General features: G+C 35.4%; 1 protein-coding gene across 5 annotated transcripts; it reads left to right on the forward strand.

The window, feature by feature from the left end:
* The first annotated feature begins 10,902 nt into the window (after positions 1-10,902).
* On the forward strand, positions 10,903-16,408 carry LOC136996961 (repetitive organellar protein-like). Of its 5 annotated transcripts, none has more exons than XM_067346973.1 (5): positions 10,903-12,386; positions 12,659-13,060; positions 13,240-14,910; positions 15,418-15,571; positions 15,930-16,408. In XM_067346973.1, the coding sequence occupies exons 1-5, from the start codon at positions 12,328-12,330 to the stop codon at positions 16,110-16,112; spliced, it is 2,469 nt and encodes an 822-aa protein (XP_067203074.1). In that variant the 5' UTR covers positions 10,903-12,327; the 3' UTR covers positions 16,113-16,408. The 5 variants fall into 5 exon arrangements, with proteins under 5 accessions (XP_067203074.1, XP_067203071.1, XP_067203072.1 ...); XM_067346970.1 differs by having other exon boundaries at positions 10,903-12,003; positions 12,195-12,386; positions 13,240-15,571; XM_067346971.1 differs by having other exon boundaries at positions 10,903-11,528; positions 12,195-12,386; positions 13,240-15,571.
* Positions 16,409-24,542: the final 8,134 nt, after the last annotated feature.

The raw sequence follows: 24,542 nt of genomic DNA on the forward strand, positions 1-24,542 counted from the left end.
CACATTTTTAAATAGTGTGGATAATTTTTAATAACATAACCAGAATTATGGGTGAATTTTATGTCGACTTTACAGTTATTTTTCATGATTATTCCAATAAAAAAACATATTTTAATTACAGCTTTTAGTTAATAATTAATAGTATTTGCAAAATAAATAGCATGAGCGTTTTTGTTTGCAAGAATGGCTCTGCGTTTTCTCCCTAGTCCCGATATGACTCTATCCATTTTAATCGTGCTGTTTATCCGACCAAGCTAGGGAAATCATCATCATCGGCCGGGTTTTCTTCGGCGAATAGTCGCTGTGCACTTGATATAGTCGCGTTTCCCTTTTAAACGAATTACGTCGCAGTATTTAGCTTCGCTATTCAGAAGTCGGCGTGCACGAACAACCCTTTCGGGCCGCCCGACATGAATACGGCAATTAACGCGTACATCTCGAATTACGAGAGCTGCTACTCTCGCGACGGGAACGGCTGTCGAAGCCGAGAGAAATTCGCAGAGAAGGCGGAAGGAGAGAAAGGAAAGTGTGAGGAACAGAGATAGAAGGGTCGACACCGAGAGGGGTTTGATACTGCAACTAAGCTTCGTATGCGCGTTAATAGGGTTAAGCAGACCTAGCGACCTGTGCGTACGGCTCTCGGAAATAACGAAGTTATGAGAAGTAACTGTCGGAGCGACGCGCGCGCGTATATATACTTCGCGCGAGAATATCTCGCGAGATTGTCGTGCACGCAAAAGCGAAGTGACGAAGTGAGCTACGGAGGCGGGATGCACTTTGCAACCTTCTGCGTTTTAAAAGGCCGGCGAAGAAGTAGAATTAAAACAATCTTCTACGAAATAATTTCTTAGTAAATGTTGAATCAAAATCTTTCCTCCACATTTTTAGAGAATGCAAATAATAAAATGAGCAAAATTATGGATAAAATTATAAAATTTTGTGTCGATTTTACGATGTTAATAAGTGTTTAAAATATACAAGGTGCTCTTTATTCAATTTTTTTATATCAATTTTATTATATGGATTATATATTATATAGATTTTTATATAAAAATATAAGTTTATGTTAAAATAAGTTCTTATTTTCTGTGATTAAATGTGTACTTTATCTGCAAATTGTTCCAAAGTCGTAACATTAGTATACATATATTATCGGTTCATATATAAAAAAAATTACGGAAAATGAGCGGACGTGATATTGTTTGCAAGTTGAGACGAGATTCGCTCGGCTATCGTAACTACATATAACTTAATCAGTTGTGTATGCGACAAGCGAATATACACGAGTCGCTGACTTGCTGCTTAGTTACGCGAGTTTACACGCGGTACGGTGCGATACGCACGAGTGTGTGATACACTTATGTGTGTATACTATAAATATATACACATTGAGCGAGCGCGAATGAATGAGGCACGTGCCGAGCGTAATTGCTCGCAACAATTTTTAATATACCCGCTCCACCCTATCTTGATTGCCGCTCGATAAAATTATGATTAACGGATCGCGTATTGTGCTTTTCTGAGTTCGCACTGAAACATTATTTTTGAAACATATATTTTCGAAAAAATAATATTTATATACATATATTAGATATTTTTGTAGCAATATTTTACAGGATGTAGTTTTCCAAGTTTTATATCTCAGAAAATTTATTGATATATAATTGTTGAAAATTTGAAAAAAAAAAAAAAATTGAGCCGACTCTGTTTCCAATTTTGAAAAATAGTCAATACTTTGATATCACAAATGTGATTGAAATCACACAACGTACTCGTACTTTTCTCAATTCCAAATTTATCAGAATAGTGACGTCAACTTGCAGGATCGGTTATGTATAATAAAAATTTCTCCAGTTCTTCTGAAAGGAATGAGATGATTCAATTTCACAACGACGGTAATTGGCTTCTTGCGCTCGCCGTTGCGTCCGGTCTAGTATAGAGTCATTACCAGTAAACAAGAGCACTATTAAATCGATACGGTGCCCCAGCTGCGTGACGGGCATGTGTTGTTATTAGGACTTGCCGCAACCCTCCTTAAAAATCCGTCGGTGACTCACGACAGTCGCGACCAACGCACGTCGGACAGGTAACACCTATTTTATCGGACCGTGCACCCTCGTCGATGGAGACCGCTGCCGAAATATCGATTTATTACCGATTGTCACGTATATGCGTGCATGCAGTGCGTGCCTACATTTGATATTTGCACAGGCCGCTGAAATGCTGTCGCCGCCGCTGCCGTGATGCTTTCACTTCGCTCGTATTTTCTATTACGTTCTCACACTTGTCGAATTCACGAAATATCAGATGTTTCCGGATTAAAAATATTATAATTTGTATGAAAATTTATTTAATAAATATTATATTTTTGAGAGAACTATGAACCGCAAAAAGCAACGTTTACCTTGCTCTAAGATGTATAAATGGCTTATCATTCTGAAATGCTGGTAGTATCAGTAAAAAAGCGATTATATTTGCCGTAATGTGTGTATCACATAGTCTTCTAAACAAAGATTTTTTGTCCGACGAAACGTTGATCAATTGACTAATTTCCGACGCGAGAAACGAGTGTGAAAAGATACCCGGATAATTGGAAATTCACGACGCGTCAAAAACGAGCCTGGTTGTCCGAAATACAGTAATAAAATCAATCTCTTTATAAGCCCTTCGTCGCGTCTACTTCGTAGTCAATGTGATCAAATATCATTGGATCCTAAACACGAGGGATGAAAGTCCCTTCTATCCGTCTCTCTTCCTCTTGGCGAGTTCTTTTTCGTTGCAAATTCCCACTGTTTGCCTATGGGCAATAATTATAGTGAAAACCATGGTACAGTTTTTCTCGCTCTCTCTCGTGAGTTTCTCCTGTATGTCCAGCCTCTTTCGCCGTCCTCTTTGCCTCTCTTGCACGTATATATATATAGTATATATACGTGTATATACTTCTCTCGCACGCTATAATACACTGGCGGGTTCACGCTAAACCGTAATGCCGTGCTCTTCTTTACGCAGTGCGTATGTAGGGTACACATATGCTTCGCAGTTAAAAGGGCAGGCTGCTTCCTTTGATGTTTCTGTGTTCTTTCTCTTATTGATTTTACGACCGTACAGTGCGATATCAAATTTAGACATTATCCACAACAAGATCACTAGTAGACATATTCTTCGAAGTAAGTGCAAGTTGGCGTTCGAGACAACTGTAGGCTGTTGGAAAAATAAAAATAAACTAGTGTAATAATTTACAAATTGTTTATTTAGGAATTTGACAATATTTAAAGATTGATTTATTTAAAATTTTAAAAATTAGTTTATTCAGTAAGATTTGATAATTAAATTATCTCAGAACTTATATTTGACGTTTGACGTTTTTTTAAGAAAAAAAATTATAAAGTTAATATTATAAATCATAAACAATCGCTATTATTTTAATTAGGTTACAAACATCTACATGTCTTGTAAGTGACAGAAAAGCATGGGAAAAGTTTCTGCAAAGACATTTTTGACAATAATTTACAACAGCACAGTCCAAACAAGAATTTCCTAAATGAATATTTATGTGGTGGTCAATGAGAGGGCGTGATGATAGAACTTGCAATCGAGGCTGATCCTCCCTTGTCAACGTAACGGCACGTTTGTAACAAATTTCTCTCGCGCGGAGAAGAAAGAAAGACGCAGAGGAAACAAATACACGTACCCTCGTTAATTCGGCGGAACACGTGTCAGGCACGCGTGTCGGGATCGCAAAATTTCTAGCTGCCGTAACACATTGTATTGCGCATCGTCTTCTCCGCCTTAACACTGTGTGACCATTTGTCATCTGTGTATATGTATGTGTTGTTCCCATGATGAGGTAACCGCGGATACACAGCGTGTACACACGTGCGTGCCGGCCTCCGGGGAGACTCCAAAGGAGGCCACGCGTGATCCCACGATCGCTGTAGAATCCTGTGAACTGTTAAATGAACTCGGGAAGGAGGAGTTACCAGCAGGATGATTGGCGGACGTGGTTTCGGCAGCTTCGAAAAAGTAATCATGGTACGGGCACCCAAGCTATTTGATTTTGTCGGAGCTTTCTGCGGCAAAATTAATCGGGAACAAAGGGAGACCAGTACATTTTTCAAATTTGATTAAAAAGTCTATTAAATACGACACTATATCTTATATTTTATATTTAATTTTAAATTTCATGTTTTTTTTTATTTATGTAATACATTAATTTTTATATTTTTTTATTTTTAAGTATTATTTTCTATAAATTAAAAATATGATAAAAATATAGAATTACTATGTCAAGTATAAAAGTCAATAATTGATATCATATTAAAACTGTAGGTGAGATAGAGATTCGTTTTGTGTAACAATGAATCTCACAACCCGTGAAACAGACCCAAGGGAGGAAGGGTTACTTTTTTAGAAGGGCAAGCATCGTATAACACTCCAAGTATGGTAATGTAATATTGTTGATGGTTTGTGGCCACGTGCCGACTGGTCAATGCATTATCAACAGCATAATTAAATTTTCGAAAATGCAATATATACGTTCAAAATGTGCGTGTGTTTAAGAAAGATATTACAATTGCTTAGTATACTATCTGATCGCTGTGAAAAAAAACCAATGCAAGTTTCTTCCTATTTCGATATTTGTGAGATTATCATAAGTCAAAAAATATACGATATGCACTTGCACAATAATTTCTTTATACGCGCGCGCGCGTAAAATTACCTGGTTAATAAATTATAAAATTCTAAAAATTAATTTAATTAAATCTTAAAATTAATTTATCTCGAATCAATTTTTAATGTTCCTAATTTTAATTTTAATGTTCAATACATCGATATATATTTAATCGAAGCGATAAATTCTCATTAAATTGAAGTGCGTTATTAATCCGTGATGCACATTTTTTTCTACCGCAAATCGGCGGAGCCTCGTGAATCAGAGAGGCGTCGAGTCAATGAATTAATTCTGCAAAATTTACGAACGCGGCGCGATATACGGGCCGTTGCACGTGTCGTCGCACAACATGAAACGGATAAACTCGAGTCATCGGATTTTTATGGGACGCAGAAGAGAACAAGCGAGAGCGAGCGCGAGCGACCATGTAAATCAATTTGCACGCTATGAAGCCGTGCATGGTGAGGATCCGTTGCATGAGGGTGCGGATATTTCCCATAGGAATTGCCGGCGACCTGCAAGGAGTGGGTTCCCACAGGAGCACCGTGACTATGGGAACCTATGAAGATCGGAGAAGACTGAATGCCTGTACGAAACAATGGGAAGGAAGGGGGATTCTCCCGCGATTGAAAAGCGTCGATGATGGACTCGATGATGCCGCACCATCGGCTGTAATAATACCAAGAAGGGTATCCAACTGCTGTTATTTATGATCATAATCCTTTATATTCGCTTTTTGTATTTATAATTACTTATATTTATAAATAGCTATAGTTGTTACTGGAGAATTTTTGTGATACGGAGAGTTAAAACAGTTGAAATATTTTGTGAGAAATGATAAACAATTACACAAGTGTAAAAGTATTTAAAAAAAGAAAAAACTATAAACTTTATAAAGTTACAAATAACGAAATAGCGATTTAAACATCCGAAATTACATTTTTTTAAAGAAATTTAGATCGCAAGAGTTTCAAGAAAACGTATCTCATTAACATCAATTTCTACAGATGCATTACGAATTTTGCACATTGTGTGTGCGCTCTATTACAGTAATCCGAAAATCAAGAGGATTGATTTCATGAAAATTCGTGATATCCGACACCAACAAATATATGCAGAGCGACACACGATCCTTTACTCGTTTACACATCAGACACTCGTTCTCTCTAATTGTAAGTTGCCTCAAATAACTAGCCGCAGATTTGTTATGCAAATGAACGTGTTACATACCATAGAGGTTCTTAAATCCATCGACGAACCGATCGAAATCATTATGAATTATAATATTGTGTATTATGATATCATATTGTTGATATGTAGAAAGACAATCGATCGCGATCCGCCAGTGTGAGTAAACAAGAGACGTAAGAGAGAGTCGATCGCACTAGATTTACGAGAGAGAGGGAGACGTATGCCGAAAGGCAGAGACGCGAGATAGATGTTTGAGAGTTTTTTTGGTAGGCGACTGAGAATCCGAAGAATCACGACGAATAATACGAATATAACGGGAATTATAAGAAATAATTTTTACATTGATTGTAGCAATTGCAAGAACAATGTTTAATTGCATTTGTGTTCATTTTATTAATTTTAACAAGAATAATTAGTATTTCTATATTTATTTTCAAAAACAAATTTTTCACATTTTGGAATATAATAAACACTGAACTAGAAAATTTGATGTTAATTGTGCATCTAGTGTGGATATAAAAAAAGATATGACGTTATAATCGTAATACACTATTTTCCTCTTTATCTTTATCGTGCTATGTTATAAATCACGACGCTCGAGTCAGGAGTGCAAGCGCGAATAATGTAATCCGCCCCCGCATGCAGATTAGGCGGACTTCGACGGCCGCGAAATAGCGGTAATGCGGTGCGATTTCGCAAGAAATCACTAATTGAAACGCTCGCTCGTTTGCCTGCGCCATGGCCGATACTAATCGACCGCATTTGCATCTAGTTATACATTCGTCATTCGTTAGGAAAACCTTGTTCTTATCGACATTTAGTCATAAAAGAAACTTGCACGAGTCGAACTCCGGCGTAAATTGCGAAAAGCGACATTTATTTTTCCGCATGATTATTATGTTACAGTAAAAATGTATCACACATAAATTAGAAGTGAAAAAACAGAACATGAACAAACAGAATCATTCACTTGTTAATTATTCGATCTTTTCAAAAATTAATTTATTTCCTTGACATCTCTTATTAAATAAAAATTTTAATTATTAAATATTTTTTCATTACGTTATATGTTATCTATATATTTATTTATATTTTAGTATTGGAACTAGTTTGCGATTTAATTATTATAGAATTTATAAGTCACATTTATTTGAACAAAGAATCTGTGTTCAATGTCGCTTAATTTTATTTTTATCCAACTCTTACATCGTGTACCTTCAGAGATTGCCAATTGTGCCGTGCAGGTAAAAATATGCGAAAAGTAGCGGAATAAACCGTGAATTAACGTCCGCGAGGCTAAACGAGGCACAACAGTATTGCCTCACTAAAGCGCGACTGCGAAGTGTAAGCGCGAATAATGTAGTCCGCCCTTGCATGTAGATTACGCAGTGACGCTGACGGTAACGCGAGCAATAATGCCGCACAATTACGTGGTAATAATTAGTAATTAGGCGTGCCACTGAGAGAAAGAGAGCAGGTGATCGAAGAAAGGCAAGTCCGCGGTTGGTTGGTTGCTTGCTTGCTTGCTCGCTGTCCGGTGCAGCTCGAGAGTGTGTGACTTAAGTATTATCCGGGCCAGCCATTATACACCCCGTCGACGCTGCCACTCGCCATTCGCCCCTGTGTAATTGATACCGGCCGGATGCCTTATCTGAATTGCCATGGTCGTGGCCGGACAATTTTACGTTGCGGCCGACGGGAAAGTGACTTTTCCCTCGCGCGAGTACTTGCAATTGCGCTGTTAGTTACTGGTTACTGACATGGATTTTGCCGACGAGTGATGGAAACAAACGATATATTCGAGACAATGAAAATTGCACAGCACGATCGTCGTATCACGCTTGTTCGATAAAGAGATATTAATGCCGAAAAAAACGAAAGAGTTACTCGGAATTTCAGTCGGTTATTATTCCGATCGTACGGAGGAGATTTTTGATAAGCAAAATTACTTCAGACACTAGAAATAATTCAAATGCGACGTGAAAATAATGTAATTTAATTCTTTTATTTTTATCAGATGTATTATTATTACGGAAAAATACATCAAGTGTCAGAATTTTGTTGGAAATTATTATTCTAATTTATAATATTTTCCGATAATGACAAAATGTTCTACATACATACAAAGTGCATGTTTAAAGATTTTTATAAATATTTAAAATATTCATAACTCTTTTCCGAGCGAGAAACTTCCGACAAAGTTCCGTGGCACTATTATAGGTGCGTGCTAAGAAATATCCTTTGTATGTAAATCGCTCTAGTTAATGCATCAAATTAGACTCTCGATAATCGAGTCTCTTGTATATTAAATTGCTAAATTGCAAGCTCTTTCCGTCATTACCACGCGAGTTTAATAAATTATTGAACACTCAAAAATGTTTCAAAATTCTGTCGATAACTGTTATCAAAGTCAAAATAGAAATTAAAAGAAAAACTACGTTGGAATCCTTTCTTTCTCGATGAGCCAAAAACACTTTTTTGTAGTCAATAATATTGTAGTCAATCGATACGCATTCATAATACATATAACTGTCCCATTGCTGTACTTTATTTAACTATTCGCATTATCCTACTCGCGAGTAGGCGAACGATCGATGACGTTTTTCTTATCAGGGACGAGTTTTCTCATTAAAGTTATTTCCATTATGTTTCCTCGGGCACGTGGAAGCATTTGGGTAACTTGTTCTGCATGCGAAAATGTTCAACCTTTGCATGACATCACGCAATAATATTCAATACCTTAATCTTAACATTTTATTTCGAAAAATTGCTAATAAAAGTATTATTTCCATAATTAAAATGTGATTTTGAAAGCAATGACAATAATTGCTGTTTCTTTGTATGATATTTTTTTAATAATATTGAACCGAAGAGTGATATAACTCTTTGTTTATATCAGTTTGTTGAATCAATGTCTTAACTATTTTTTCTTTAACTAATTCAGAGCCGAATTTTTGCCAACGGTAATGCTACGGCAGCATTTAGATTATCGAAAGGATCCGTACACGTGTAGGGAACACAAGTTGCGAGGGTGATCACTTACCGGGAAACGCATTATCGTCGACCACAAAGTATACTTACTCTCACTCCCTCCTCTCTACTAAGAAAAAGTGTAGGTAGGATACACAACGTCGCGCGCACTTGGATTAGCCCTGCAAATCTTTCAACATAAAATGTAGCAATAAATTCCTCAATGCTTATTTATACATATAATCATTATATCCAGCATCAAATTTTTTAAAATTAAAATTTAAACCAAAAAATAAATTCTGTCAAAATGAGAAAACAATATCGCGATTAATTTTATAACTAGCTCTTGTTTTTGGAAATCTTAAAAAAATAATATTTCTAGAAATTGAATTTTTTGTTTAGAAAATTAAAAAGACTTGTGCAAAGAGCTGGAAGAAATTTCTGTTCCACACAAGAGTTGAAAAATGCACGCATGAAACGTGAAAGTGCAAGGTTAGACGTATGTAAATGAGTTTGCGTTAAAAAGCGTTGTGTCCCCGACCTGAGGAAAGACCGGAAAGCTGAAAGAGCAGACGACAAAAAAAATTTCCCTGTCGTTCGTGAGCGGCAGCGAGGCTTTGTCCAATTTAAAGCTCGCTTTGCACGATCGATAAGTGGAAAACTGAATTCTTCAAAGAATTTCCATCCATAAATTTTCGTGCTACACAATATAAAAAATATTTTCAGGATTAGATTTATGTGAACATGCTTCATTTTTTTATAAAACTTTGGAAATACTACGTTTCGGATATGCGCAGAATGTGATTACATACATATAGTCCAAGTAATATACAATGTTTAGTTTTAATTTCAATTTCAATTTTTGATGTATACATTTTTTTTTCTATTATATACATATACTATAAAATAACAATTAAATATTTTTACGAATTCTCACGATAAACACATTGCGTAAATTGACCTTTAAATCGCGCGGGAATGAAGAACGAAAAGCAATTTAAAAACCAAGTCTGAACAATTGTCGCGTGTGCAACCTTTAACTGTAACCCAGATTGCAGTAATCGAACGCGATCTGCACATACACTGGTATTTACGTTAGTAATTTCATCGCTCGCGCAATCAACCGCGGTACGGTGCGTTTATGCGCACGCTCGTCTCGCGTATACGTATTTTTGCGTGCATGCATGTTATAACTTGCTCAAATATAATGATCAAATAAATATCAAATAATAAATCAAATGATAAAGTAAATATCGCAATTTATTTTATATAAATTGTTCTTGTTAACTTACATTTTATTAAAAGGATGACAAAATTGTTCATTAACATTTATAATGAAACTGAAGTTGCTTCCAAATCTTTTATATGTATGATATATATTATGATAGAATGAGCTATACATGTGTGCGTAGTTATTGCACACTAAATCAGTGAATTTATATTACATGTACTCCCATTCAGTTAATTTAGCCTGAAATCATTGTTTAATTCCATATGGTTTTCAATTTAATTAACTTGCGTTTTGAACCAGACAATTGTATATATTCACCATTAAACTATAATTATATTTGTTTAATGTAGGAACTACTGATTAGGCATTAAATGATCAGTCGTCGTTAATTCTATATAAAATATATGTAATTGTCTGGTTCTAAATCTTATCTATTCGATAAAAAGAAAATTATATTATATTTGTTATATTTATATTTATGCTGATATACGGAAACCAATTAACTGTGTTTAACGAACTGTATTATATAATTTTTACAACTATATCTATAATTTAAAAAAATATATATTTTAAACTAAGTCACGTTTCTTCGCTGATTTAGTCATTTAATCGAGAGACTTTAATCTAAGACAAGTGTGCGGAATTTCGGGAGTAAGGATCTCTCGATCTCTCAAGGGTAGACGGGCATGCAACAAGTGCTTGGAAGAGGAGGCGAAACGCGGTTAAAAGCGAAGAAGGAGGGTGGCGGTAACAAGAGGGCAGGGCGGCGAAGCGACAAAGCTGACACGAAAGCGGTCGTTCAACGAACCACGCGAGTGTACTCTGACGTTGCGAAATGTTTCCCGAAACGATTGCAACGAGCACCCCGGCGAATTGCACATCCACGCGAATCTGATAGATTAAATCGTGTAACCGGAACGTTCAATTACCTCTGATAAATTACACAAAGGTAGTTATAATATTATATATATATATATATATATATATATATTTTTTTTTTTTTTTTTTTTTTTTATCGTTATATACAATATATTGTATTTTAACATCTAAGCAGCATAAGATCGATTTGAGAATTTAAAGTATGCTTTTGTATTTTATAATAAAATATTTAATAAAAGCGTAAAGGAAAATGATAGATTTCTGAACTGTAAATTCGTTAATTAGCTCGTACGACGTTAAAAGCTACCATCGTGCGCGTTTGATGGAAACGGAATGCGCTGTGCGCAATGTGTCACGCATGAAAGAGACGACCGATAGCTGGCTGGCCGATCGCTGCTGTCGGCCTTTATTAAATGCGTAGACTAACTAGCTCAGCTATGTGATGAAGCATTCCGTTGCACATGACTTAACACTACGACGGCCCAACGGCTCCACAGAGAATTTCATAGCAGTCTGCATGTGCACCCCCTCATGGGATGATCCTCCCTTGATCGCGTGCTAGTGAGATGTCAATTACGCTGCTCGGTAAAAATTAACTCTTTCTTTTTTTATAAAAAAGCATCCATTAACGAGTCAAAATTATATATGAATATTTCCGAAACGCATATTTAACTTTTTTTCCACATATTTTATCTTTTATTTACTGTATTTTATATTTCAAACAAATTTTACTTCTAAAATTGCAATAATTATAAATTAGTATCGATACTTTCCGAAATGTCAATGGTCTGCGAAACGTCTAAAACAGTTTAGATGTAACAATTATAATTTTGGCAGATTGCGCGGTTTTTCTTTCTTTCGTCTTTACATCTTATTCTAAATCTCAGTATCACGTATAAAGATAAATCAGCGGTCAATAATAATATTAACACTGATTTCGAGCATTAATTTCGTGCTTATGCAAACTAACCTACTTATACCAAAAAATATGATCCAAATATTTCGTATTTGCGATGATTAAAAGATTCAAATTTATTTTGACATTGATCGTCGAATTAAGGTGAGTTGAAATAAATTGGACTGTATGACATTTGAGAAAAAGCAGATATAAAATTGTGAGCAGAATTCGTGTGTAGGTTATTATATTTTTATATATTTCTTCCTTCCCGGTATTTAATTGCATTTCTATCGAATCGGTATTTTTACAGTTCTTCAATTATATCTTATTTCTTATATTATTATATGTTTTAGCGGCGGAAAAGAGTCGTAATGATCGCACTGTAATGTTATAATGCGCATAATATACAAGAAGATATTATGATGTCTTACTATTATTCGGAAAAATGTTATTAAGCTTGCATAAAAGTTGTGCTTATAACAAATCATGGATTTGGATACCGAAGATGAATGTTTATCTTTAAACTTGTTGAGTATTTTGCATATGTAAGCTCGTTAATTCAATTGCAAAATATTGATTGATTCCCAAGGTTACGCAACTATCGAAAAAAATTAGACATAAATTCGAAGACGTTATGATTTAAATATTTTAAGATAATCAAAAATGCAAAAATACCATGAATTCAATTCAAGAAAAGAATATTAAAAAATCTATAAATCTAAGATATTGAAATGAAAATTTTAGAAATTTAAGAATGTGCAATTTTAAATATCCAGAGTAATTTGCAACTAATTACATTTGTATTATTTTGTAACAGATTTTCTCAAGATGCGCAACATCGATCACGTAAATCTCAAATCGCTCAAATATCGCATAAGAAAGTCAAAGTAATTCGGACGTCAGCGTTGCTCGTGATAGACCAACTAAAGAACGGTTTTCGGCGTCTCGAAGATTTTACGCCGCGCATGCAAACGCGTCGAAATTGGCGTCCGGAATTATTGATAAAATCTTTCTACGATAATCGACGCGGTTGTAAAGAGAAATGCGTCATGATAATGCAACACGATAAAAGCCGCTCCAGAAATTTCATCTCGGAACCACCTAAGATTTATTCCATCGGTTTGCATTGCGGCGCGAGAAGTTTGGATGATAATAATGATCTCTGGAGCTCGTGTGACTTGACGAGAAACTTTAAAAAGCGTTTAAATATTATTTGCAGGTAGAGAATTCAATCTTAAAATTTAAGTTAATTTGAGACTTAAAAATAAAGAGAGATGTATTTTGTATTGTTTTCTTTTGGTTTACATATTATGCGTAATAAATATAATAATATATTAAGAAATATATTTTTTTTTATTTTATGTTGTTATACTAAAGCAGTAAAAAATATGATTTCAGGCCGACTATATGTAAATATTGGATTGCGCAGTCAACTCCAACGTTAAACTTAACAGATGTATTTCTTAAAACGCATACAAATCATCAAACAATGATAATCAATCGTACAGAACTGATGGACATTCTTAAACACAATCGAACTCAAAAGAATAATCACTATTCTTATCATAATCAATCACATCAACATATTGAAAAGAAAAACGACGATTATATATCAGATTCTTTGCGAGACAATCATGCTGCTAATAATCGGTCTTTTATATCTAACAATTTTATAGACTTTTCTATGAAAAAAGATGATAAATGCGATAAATCTTGCGTTATCAAAAAAGATGCACAAATTCAAACTTCGAGCAGAAAGAGTTTGCGACGGAAAAAAACGAAAGAAAAATCAAAGTCGACGAACAAAGAAATCTCTCATCACAAATGTTGCGATGACAAGCCTTACGAAGAATTTATTGCGAATTTTCATGCTGGTTTACAAAACTCAAATAAAAAGAAGTGTTATGAAAAATTGAATGGATCGTTGAGCGTTCGAGTTCTGGAGAACAAGCGTGCCGAGTATATTAATAAATTCACGGCCGTAAATCGGCGGATAGAAGAGATAACAGCGACGTTAAGGGAAACTTGCTACAGCGACAAAAATTCGCGAAGTAACTTGGAAAATCATGAAAAATGCTTCCCTTTGATATTTGACAACGCAAGAGTAAATTCAAGACAAGAACTGAATGAAAATAGTGAAAATAAATCTATAATTGCGAAAAAAAGAAATATATCGAAAAAAAAGCACAGTTCGATAAATATTAAAAAAATTATTAAAAAATCAGAAAATAATCGACACAAAAAAGTACCAGAAATTTTGTACTCCGACAATATTAATAATAAATCTTTAATATTAGATAAAGAACACCCAAAAGATACTCTTGCTTCTTCGATAAATTCCAATAGGAGTCTAAATGATACTTTTGTATGTGATTCTATTGAAGCGCTTACAATAAAGAAGACAGTTCATCCTTCAAATAGAACTTGTGCGAAGAAGAAAAAAGTGAAATGTCACTCTGCCAGACATATTTCTCTTGATTCGAATTTAACGAAAGACGACGACAAATTTCAAGAATTTTTTATCAAGGACGAATTTTTCGATGAAGTTTATCCAAGAAATAATTTTGTAATTTTAAGCGATAACACGTATGCGAAAAGCTTGATGAAAGATTTTGCCGATTTGGAAGAGTTAAAATGTCGTAAGAAAATTGTTGAGAGCGCGATGGGTGAGATGGCCATTCTAGAGGACATCAAGAGAAGAATAGATAGAGACTTCGACGATCCCTTGGCCGAAAAGAACGAAAACGATGTGGAAGATTTTGTTACCGTTTCTCAAAAAAGCAGTAATCTCGATCATCAGTTTTATGAAGTAGCTTCTGTAAAAAATATGGCAATGGAAGAATCAAAATTCACGCCATTAATTGCGTCAACGAATATCAATTCAGTCGAGACACAAATTCGAGATACAAATTCTATTAACGATTCTATGATATCAGCCGGCGCTATGAGTGAACACTCAAACAAGAATTCTACACTTTCGAAATATTTCTCTTGCACGCAGTTTTCGAGTCTGATTTCCTTGACGAAGAACGAAGACGAGTTTGCTCTCGGGATCGAAGATCAGAATACGTATGATTCGTGTTCAAATATACAGTCAAACTCTTATTATTATGATTTAGACTACGATTCAAAAATTAATTACTCAGGTTCGAATTTAAATATGAACAATTGTTCATGTTCGAATTTAGATTCGAGCTTTGATGTCGCGCGATATGACACATGCACGCCGTATATTTCCCCAAATAAATTTCTAATCAAAACAATAAGCAAACCAAATGACACGTTCGAGGTATCCGAAGGTGGAGAAGGTTTTGCAGAAAATAAGATTTGCCGCGAGCATCTTTATAGAAAGAATAAAAGAAAATCACGCGTTGAGTTGGAAAAACGATACACAGCCGATTCTACGCTTGAAACGTCAAAATCGTCGAGATGTATCGGCTCGATAGATTCGGGCGTGTTCAGCTCATCCTTGATCGATTTTTACCCTCCCGAGAGTTTCTTTAACACCGGCGAATCGGAGCTTAAAAAGAAACGTGCCAGAAAACTTGACGTATCATCGCCCGCTTTCGATTTTAGCTCGGATGACAGTTGCACCGACGACACGCTTGATCGAAAAGTGGATGATATCGTGAGATCCCTCACGAAGAATCTAATACTTTGCGAAAGGAGAACCAGAATTAAGCTCAAAGAGATGCGAAAGGCGGGATTTAAAGCGAGAAACGCACATTACGTATGTATTCACAAACTTGCAAAAATTTTGCAATCTCAATCTTTATTTTAAAACGCAAAAATTTATCAATCTTTAATTTTTAATCAATTAAAATAAACGGGAGCGTAAAGAGCCAGAACGCAAGATCTTCGTGCGAAAGCTTATATAATCATATTTGAAAGTATAATGTATTTATAAACGTTTCGGCCTGATGTCAGGCCGAATCGTTTGTAAATACATTATATTATATTTCTGACTCTTTACGCTCCTGTTTATTTTAATTAATTGTTTTAATTATTTGAGCCTTGTTATACTTTTTATTTTTAATTTTCAAAATTATAAATATATATCAATTAATTTACAATAATGTTTCTTCCAGCCTCCATGTATTTCCTCAAATGCTTACAAGTTTAGCAGGAGTCTCTGTGATATTTATTATGATTTCTTTAATTCACCTCGACCATCCAGCGAGGACGAAAGAATCGTCAATATATCCACACCGTCGCTTTTATCGTTGTCGGATTCCGAAATTAGTGATCGCGAATCGAAATGTCCATTATGATTGCAGATTTTTGTAAATTTATTATCATTATGATTTATTTTCGAATATTTGAAAAATACTTACAATGTTTCATACAATGCAATACTTCGAGCTTATCGAAAAATAATGTTAATTTTGATATTGTATTTTCATTTTAAATAGCAAACGTGAACAATTGTCTTCAAAATTGCTAATATCTCTATCGTTAATTCAATCATATCTATGCATACGTAACAGTGTAAAAAAGAAATGTTAGATGTATTTATTTTTATTATACAATTCTACTTGTTAGTAAACATTTTAACATTTGAAATATCTTTTAAATCATTATTCTTTATGATTGATAATTCATAATAAAAATAAGTTTAATTATTTGTGTGTAAAAATTGCGAACATTTTCGATAGGAATACCATATTAATTTTGATAAAAATGTAATTGTTAATTGAAATGAAATATTAAGCATTAATATTTCAAATATCGGCTAAATATTGCAAATATCAATCATTATTCGATGTCAAATCAATAATACGCAGATCATTATTTATTTATAATTTTGAAAATTGAGCACCGCAACCGCATCATTAAATGATAAATCGTTATTTCTTCGATCTCATCAATGATTGAAATAGATGACTTACGAGTGTGACAATCGTCGATTCGCTCGTCCCTACACTTGTCGGGAGAGTTCGACCACATCATTAGACGACACTAACCGTTTCCGCGTTGCGGTTTCCTTTGAAGGCGGCTGGAAACGAACGGTCGCTCCTGCGATCCAACCGAGCGGAAATGCATAAACGAACGAATGAGTGGACGACCGTCGTTTCGCGCGTCCACGACTGTCAAAAAGGTCTCCTCTCTCTCTTGAACGGTCCACCTGGAAAACGAGGGACAGGAAACGCGCGTTCGAATAAACGACGTCGCGAGCGACGGACGCGCGATCAAAAGCGCGCCCCAACTTTGTTTCAGGACAGAGTCTGCGTTTGATACTTCGGAAATGACGACTTCGCATCTCCGTGGCGAGCGTGTTTGACAGTGAAAACGCGAAAGATACGAAGCGACTTAAATCTGTAGACTCACGTAAGCGATGCAAGCAAGAATTGTTTAAGAAAATGTTTAAAGAAACAGCTATAATTTAATAAATTCCTATAAATTGATAAAAATTAATAAAAAATATATATAAATTAATAAAAATTTCAATAATTATTTATTTTCTTTTTCTTATATTAATATATAAAAAAAGGGAATACATTATTCATTTGAATAAAATCATTATTATTCATATTTCTCAGTTTTATTTTGTATTCTTGTATTAATTATTTTATTTACACTTAATTACATTTAATTAATTCGCTATTGTGTTTTCTACTAAAATTTTGTTAATCTCGTTTAAATGACCTGTTGAGCTGTTCGATATCATATTCTCTCAAGTTTTGGTTCTCGAGGCAGTTTTTCTGCATTCTTCTATTGACAGTCAGCGGCTCACGGACATACACTTGTACTGGTGTTAGTGTTTCCCATTTTTGTCAGCTATTTTCGAACCTAAATAGCTGATTTGTGAGTTCGTTGGAATTCAGTCTGCTCGGTCAGCTCGCAAAGATCAGTAATAATCGTTTCGATCTCTGAATACAGTTGAAAATAATTCCCCTCTCTGTTCTCTATTTTTCAAATCACTTTTCTTTCTAATTCCATCACGTCTCGGTTAATTTCTTTAGTAAACATTATTAAAAAAACAAACTCAAAATCTCCCAGATTATTGCACACGTAAGATATATCGTTTTCCTTCATTCATCTCTGGTTACTATTGACAATTGTTCGCGCGTTCTCGTGCTATCGCTTTTCGGATCTTACCGTCGGGATTTTTATGCGGAATTTAACCGTCTACGACTCCGTCGCGGAGTCGAGACGCAATACTTGCGTCGAATTATCGCAGAGCGTGAGCTCCACGCAAGGACGTGTGTCCCACATCGCGCGGATCGGAGATTATCATTGAGTGATACTTATTTTCTCCTTTGTGGCGGGCCTTCGTGGCGGCGTATCAAAGAACTCCCAGGGAATTAGGTAGCGCGAGTACCCGGTATAAGGTGCTTTCCTGCAGCTGATCCTCCATCACTTGAATAGGAAGGCTCGTGGATTGAGAGGCGCGTCTCTCTTTCTCTCTCTCCTTTAATACCGCCGAGCAAAGTAATTATGCTCCTTTCGTTCGTGAACTCCGTTACAGTGACGATATGAAAAATTAATTGTAGGGAGAAAAGCATTCCTATTACCAAAGTTACGAAAAAAATGGTATGTATAGTATAATTATATGTATAATATTATTAATAATATTATTTATTTTACAGCTTTTTTTTCTATTAAATATTAAATATAATTTGCATTAAATAAAATATTTTATATACAATACAATTTTTCATTTTTAATTAACGCCAGTTTCTTATATTATATCTTTAGGAGTACATTAAAACAATATTATTTTGTATAATAATGTTCCGATAAGCGTGTATACTTAGCATAATTTTTTTACTTTGTTTTAAAGATATTTTTAATATTTATTTTACAATTTTTTACATCGTTGTTGTGCTCTATTTTAATAAAACTTGAGTGAGTGCATTTTGAACTACTCAAATTGCGACAATAGATGTGCACGTAAATTTATTCACGTAAATCATCACGCTTTGTCTTAATAAAACCTCCAATCTGCTCTCCTTTATTGGCGTTGCTAGGAAAATTGTGCATCTCTCTCTCGTACCGCTTGGGTTAAAGACGTAATCTTCTTAATTTAAACAGCACCTCCTTCTATCCTACTATAGGCGATGTCTATAAAATGATGCGTCTCGAACCACTCCGATTGCAGTACCCCACCTTGCGCGCAGCATGCTTTCGCATGACTCGCCACTTGACGTAAACAAGATCTTCCTTCTGCCCCACTATCGACGATATAAGAGAAAATGACGCGTCGCGGACCATTCCGATTGCAGTACCCCACCTTGCGCGCAGTATTCTTTCGTATAAGTCGCCACTTGACGTAAACAAGACCTTTCTCTGCCCCACTACCGGCATTATCAACAGAATGACGCGCCTCGGACCACTCCGGTTGCAGTACCCCACCTTTCGTGCGGTATCCTTTCGCGTGAATCGTCGCGAATCTAAACATCTTTCTGCTCCACTATTGACGTTTTTAACAAAATGACGCGCCTCGAACCACTCCTGATGCAGTACCCCACCTTTCACATAATATTCTTTCGCGTGAATCGCTACTTCATCTCAAACAAGACCTTTCCTCTGCCCCACTACTGGCGTTATCAACAAAATGACGCGCCTCGGACCACTCCGGTTGCAATACCCCACCTTGCGCGCAGTATGCTTTCGCCAGTATCGCCGCTAGTCTAAACAAGGTCTTCCTACTGCCCCACTATCGACGATATAAGAGAAAATGACGCGTCGCGGACCATTCCGATTGCAGTACCCCACCTTGCGCGCAGTATTCTTTCGCATGAGTCGCCACTTGATGTAAACAAGACCTTTCCTCTGCCCCACTACCGGCGTTATCAGCAGAATGACGCCACTCGGGTTGCAGTACCTCACCTTTCGTGCGGTATCCTTTCGCGTGAATCGTCACGGATCTAAACAACATCTTTCTGCTCCACTATCGACGTTTTTAACAAAATGACGCGCCTCGGACCACTCCTGATGCAGTACCCCGCCTTTTACATAATATTCTTTCGCGCGAATCGCGATGAATCGCTACTTTATCTTAAACAAAACTTTTCTTCTGCCATACTACAGGCGTTGTCAAATAATCGACGCGTCTCGGCCCACTCCAAGTAGCTTGCAATATTTCAACTTTTCACACATTATCTTTTCCCGTACATCACCGCTTGATATAAATCACAGATCATAATCTGAACAAGATCTTTCTTCTATTCTCCTCTCTTTCGGACGTGTGTCGAACCAATTACAGCACCTCACCTTTAGCGCGATTTTTATGATTAAGTTTATTAAGAGTTTGATCGATTCATGTAAAACAAAAATATGAAAAATTTTGTCACTTAGTCGGTTTGTATAAATACACGATTTTGTATAAATATACATTGTATAAATACACGATTGGCCTCACTGCACTTATAATCAACGCGAAACACGACCATTTCACTTGATATTCACTTTAAATTGGAGGATAAAAATACATAAATTTACCTTGACATTTCTCTCTCTTGAGAGTGTGTCTTAAACGATAACAAGAAAATTGTAATGAAAACTCACATCTTCAATGCGAGTCTTAATTAAAATGATAGAAATGATAAGTAGATTGTTTTAATGAAAAGAGAGAGTAGCACATAATATAAATTCATTAATTAACTTTGATCGGATAATTCTCGCAAAACCATGCCAAAATATGAAAAATTAGAATATTTATTTGCTCTTTTATTGAGTTATTACAAAAAAATTGATATTCTTTCATACTTTGATCTCATCTTATCTCTCAGATTGCAGAATTATATTTTATTTATACAGATCAAATGTCAGATGTTTGTATAGCATTTGCACATTCATTCTGTGTATATCCGGTAGGAAGATGTTAGCGAAAACTGATCAACTTACTGAGGAAACCCGAAGGGTGAGGCCTGTGACAAGCGGATACACACTTGGGGTCGGTTCGAAGCAATTTTCGCCTCGGGAAGCGATTGTGTGTTAACATCAATCAGATAAAATAATACATCAAAGTTACCTTCAGTACCATTAATTCTAATTGCATTGTGATCGCGCTACTGTGTATTATTAACTATATGCTCTATTATCTACTCTTTTATTAATTTATTAATTAAAATGATAGAAATGATAAGTAGATTTGCGTTGCATTGTTATACTCCATTTAATTTTTATGTTGATATAAAATCGGTCGGGTGAGAAAGAACACGATGTCATACAAAAGCATCGGGCAGAACGCACGTCGTGCCTAAAAGATGAACAAACAGAAAACGATGCTTTTACCACTCGGCAAACAATCGCCGTTCTGGCGCACATCGCCACAATATCCTTCCAGTCAGGGCTGGTAAAGTATGTGGCACTATAGATTTAAAAAAAGATGATATTATTTTTACTTATTATTTTATAACATTATAAGATACTAATTGTGTGTGTGTGTGTGTGAACAAAAAAATTCTCATTATTACTATTACTTTTTGCATATTTTTTATACTTTGCAAAATAGTTAAATTAAATTAATATTAACTATATAAATTTGACTTATTACATTTCAATCATTATTGTGTTTTGTAATACATACTACATTAATTTAAAAAAAAATTACTTGACTCTAACATAATCTGTAAAAAAAAATTATTTTAATGCACATATTTATTTAGTGTCTGGGGCACCGTAACAACTCGTTGTTTCGATCCTGAGTTTGATCTCTTAAACGACAAGTATCTTGAGGATAATAACTGTGAAAGCTTGGGAAAAGCCCTGTCTCGAATCTTTTTCCACCGAGATGTCCGGATATCTCGAAAGAGAAATTTCCGTCTCGAATGTGATCTATTTCCGTTCGGACCGAAGACACAGAACATATCTGATGTTTTGCAAGAAATATTTTTCAATACTTTTCACCAGATATGTTAATTTTATTAAAAAATGTGTCTACTATGTTATCAATAATAAAATATTAGTGCAACAGTAATTTTAATGTTAAGTTTTAACTTGTACTAATTTATAAAATTGCTAAACAAGCGACAAGTTAGAAAAAAGCAACATTTAATGTAATTAGTGTTTTATGAGATGCAGCTGTCCTTATTAAATTACAATAAATCCTTGTCCGCGGATCATAAGAAAAATTATAAATTTAAATACTATGGCCATTATATGTGAAAAACACTAAAAGTTTTTGTAATTCCTTTATGGTCTGCGGCTACTGTCGTACATAGTAATTTTTGATATAAAATTTTCTCCGTATATGAACGCCCAAGTTTCAATGTCAACGTGATTTATCATTGTGTCAGCGTAGACTGGTATTTTCATCATAAAGTTAATCGTATGACCTATAGGTTTGGTCAAACAAATGTTTAATGTTGCAACAATTACTGATGTGGGAAGCGTACACATCAACGTCAACTGAATACAGTAGTTAAGGGTGATTCGTGGTGATCCTCTCGTGTCGGGCTAAAGCGCCAAGCAATTATATGATTCACCGCTGATTTTCTCGGTCCCTGCGTAGTAGTGAGCAATTTTCATCTTGCTTCTAATGTAATTTATTGCTCCATTCTGTACGGAACATCCCAATTCTGTCGAAGAAATAAATAAAATAATTATAAAGAATATTTTTGATGAATTTGATTCTCAGCTACAGATGCCGATTTTTTTCTCAGCAAAAATTAATTTGTTCTAACTTTTTATTTGTAGCATTGTACATTTTAGATAGGTATTGAATTTTTACTAATTTTAATTATCTGCATAAGGCCATCGAAAAAAGCTCGGTTTCATATTTCGAGAAGCACGTTCAATTCTAATAAAGTTTGGAGCTTTTATTGAAGTAATTGAATGAAACGAATCTCATTCGTACTATTGCAGACGTAATATCCTCCGGCTGCACCATGCTGGGGCGCGTATATTGTTGCCAGTTAAAAAGGCCTGTACATATACTTCAGAATTTAGTATCGGCAGTAAAAGAATCAAAGCTTCGAAAATTAAATATTAACACGCAATTATACAAAATCTAATATATCTAATACACAATCACATTATTATTTTTTAATATATTATTATTTAAAATAACGTAGCAAAAATTATCCTAAACTCCACAGCGATTTAGAATTTGCAAAATCTCCGTTTTATTTAAAGCAAAGGAAAATCATCATCCCAAATCACATGCGTAAACGGCCATACACACACACACACACACACACACACACACACACACACACACACACACACACACACACACACACACACACACACACACTTACATAGACATACTTACAACGGCGAAGGGAAACTTCCCACGGGAGGAGCAATTCTGAAAATTCTTCGAAGACACATCGATATAGAAGCTGCACTCGAGGCTGTCCCCGCTGTACTCCATCTCGACTTGGGAAAATTCTATTTCGCCGAGGCGAATAGCAAAGCGAAGATGACAAAGTCAAGGAGCAAAATTGCGAAATTGCTTCCTGCGAGCGCGGCGCGACGACCCGTCGGCCGGCTCTCCGCCGACACCGGTACATACCGTATCCGGTATATCCGGTACATCGTTCGATCCTGCCAACGACTTGTCGACAACCAGGAAGGAAGGAAGGAGCAAAGGTGAGAAGGGAAGATCTCGGAGGGGCTAAGTAGATTCCGCAATACCTTTGTGGGCGTTCTCAAGTCGTCGTCTTGCCAGGACGTCGGCACGATCTCTCGGACCTGGATATATCTCCCTGTCGCCGGTAAATGCACTGCCAATCGAATTCCCGGCCGACCTGACGGCAAGGAATGGAGCGGAGAGTAAAAGACAGAGAAGAAGATTTATCGTCAGACTTTCCGGTCTTCGTTGCGGAATTGGCTTACGGTAGGTTGTCCCCTAACAGGAATATCCCGATAGCCCGCAGGAATTGGATTAACGACGTTATTGTGGTGCCATACGCATACCGTTCGACACGGTGGTAAATTGTGGTAAATCTGTGATTAAAGAGAATCGCGAAAATCGAATAAATCAAATCCATTCATTAATATAATCAATCCATTGACATATTAAACGCCGCGTCGATGACCGACGGTATAAAATGTAAGAAGTATTAAAAGTTTTAATTTAAATACCTTGACATTTAAAAATAAAAATAGTAAGATTATAAAAAAAAAAGTGTAGTGCGGTGCGACTGCTCACAGCTACCTGTGTTTTTCACGGCTGGATATGAGCTATTATCACGTCGCTCGGTTCGACGGTATTGCGTAAACAGAAAAGACAGCACAATCAGCTCGGCGTTTAACATGTTAATTAACGACTGATCAAAGAAGATTATAAATTAATTGAATATTGCGAACACACAGAATTGTTGACTAAGTGAATAGGTTGCTGAAAGAACCTTGTGTGTTATATTTTATAAATTTTACAGAAAACTGAGACGTTCATATTAAAGAGCTATTTACAATACCTTACTTTACATATAACGTTTGTAGAAGTTTTTCTACAAGTAATATTTTTGTTTGAATGTAATAAGTTGTATTTTAATTAAATTTTAATTAAAAAATAAAAAAAAAAGACTATAAATAAATAAATCTGATTTTACCTGATTATAATGCAATTTCGTTCCTTTATATCTTATTTAAATAATTGATCAATTACCTTCACACCGTGTCACCAAAATATTTGCTTAATTCCTCATATTTTACTTGATAAGCTAACTAGCCGCGCTTGATTCATCGTAAAAAGACGAGAGAATTTGTACGCCCATGAAGTAGCTAGAACCCTATTAGTGAACGAT

Source organism: Linepithema humile, chromosome 1 (assembly GCF_040581485.1).
Source record: "Linepithema humile isolate Giens D197 chromosome 1, Lhum_UNIL_v1.0, whole genome shotgun sequence".
Taxonomy (NCBI): domain Eukaryota; kingdom Metazoa; phylum Arthropoda; class Insecta; order Hymenoptera; family Formicidae; genus Linepithema; species Linepithema humile.

What these genes read in the sequence shown, in the direction of transcription:
- LOC136996961 (XM_067346969.1), top strand. Translation starts at nt 12,328, where the DNA reads ATGGATTTGGATACCGAAGATGAATGTTTATCTTTAAACTTGTTGAGT. An exon ending in CGTTTAAATATTATTTGCAG is followed by an intron (nt 13,061 to 13,239) that starts GTAGAGAATTCA and finishes ATATGATTTCAG; the next exon opens with GCCGACTATATGTAAATATT. An exon ending in AAGCGAGAAACGCACATTAC is followed by an intron (nt 15,572 to 15,929) that starts GTATGTATTCAC and finishes TGTTTCTTCCAG; the next exon opens with CCTCCATGTATTTCCTCAAA.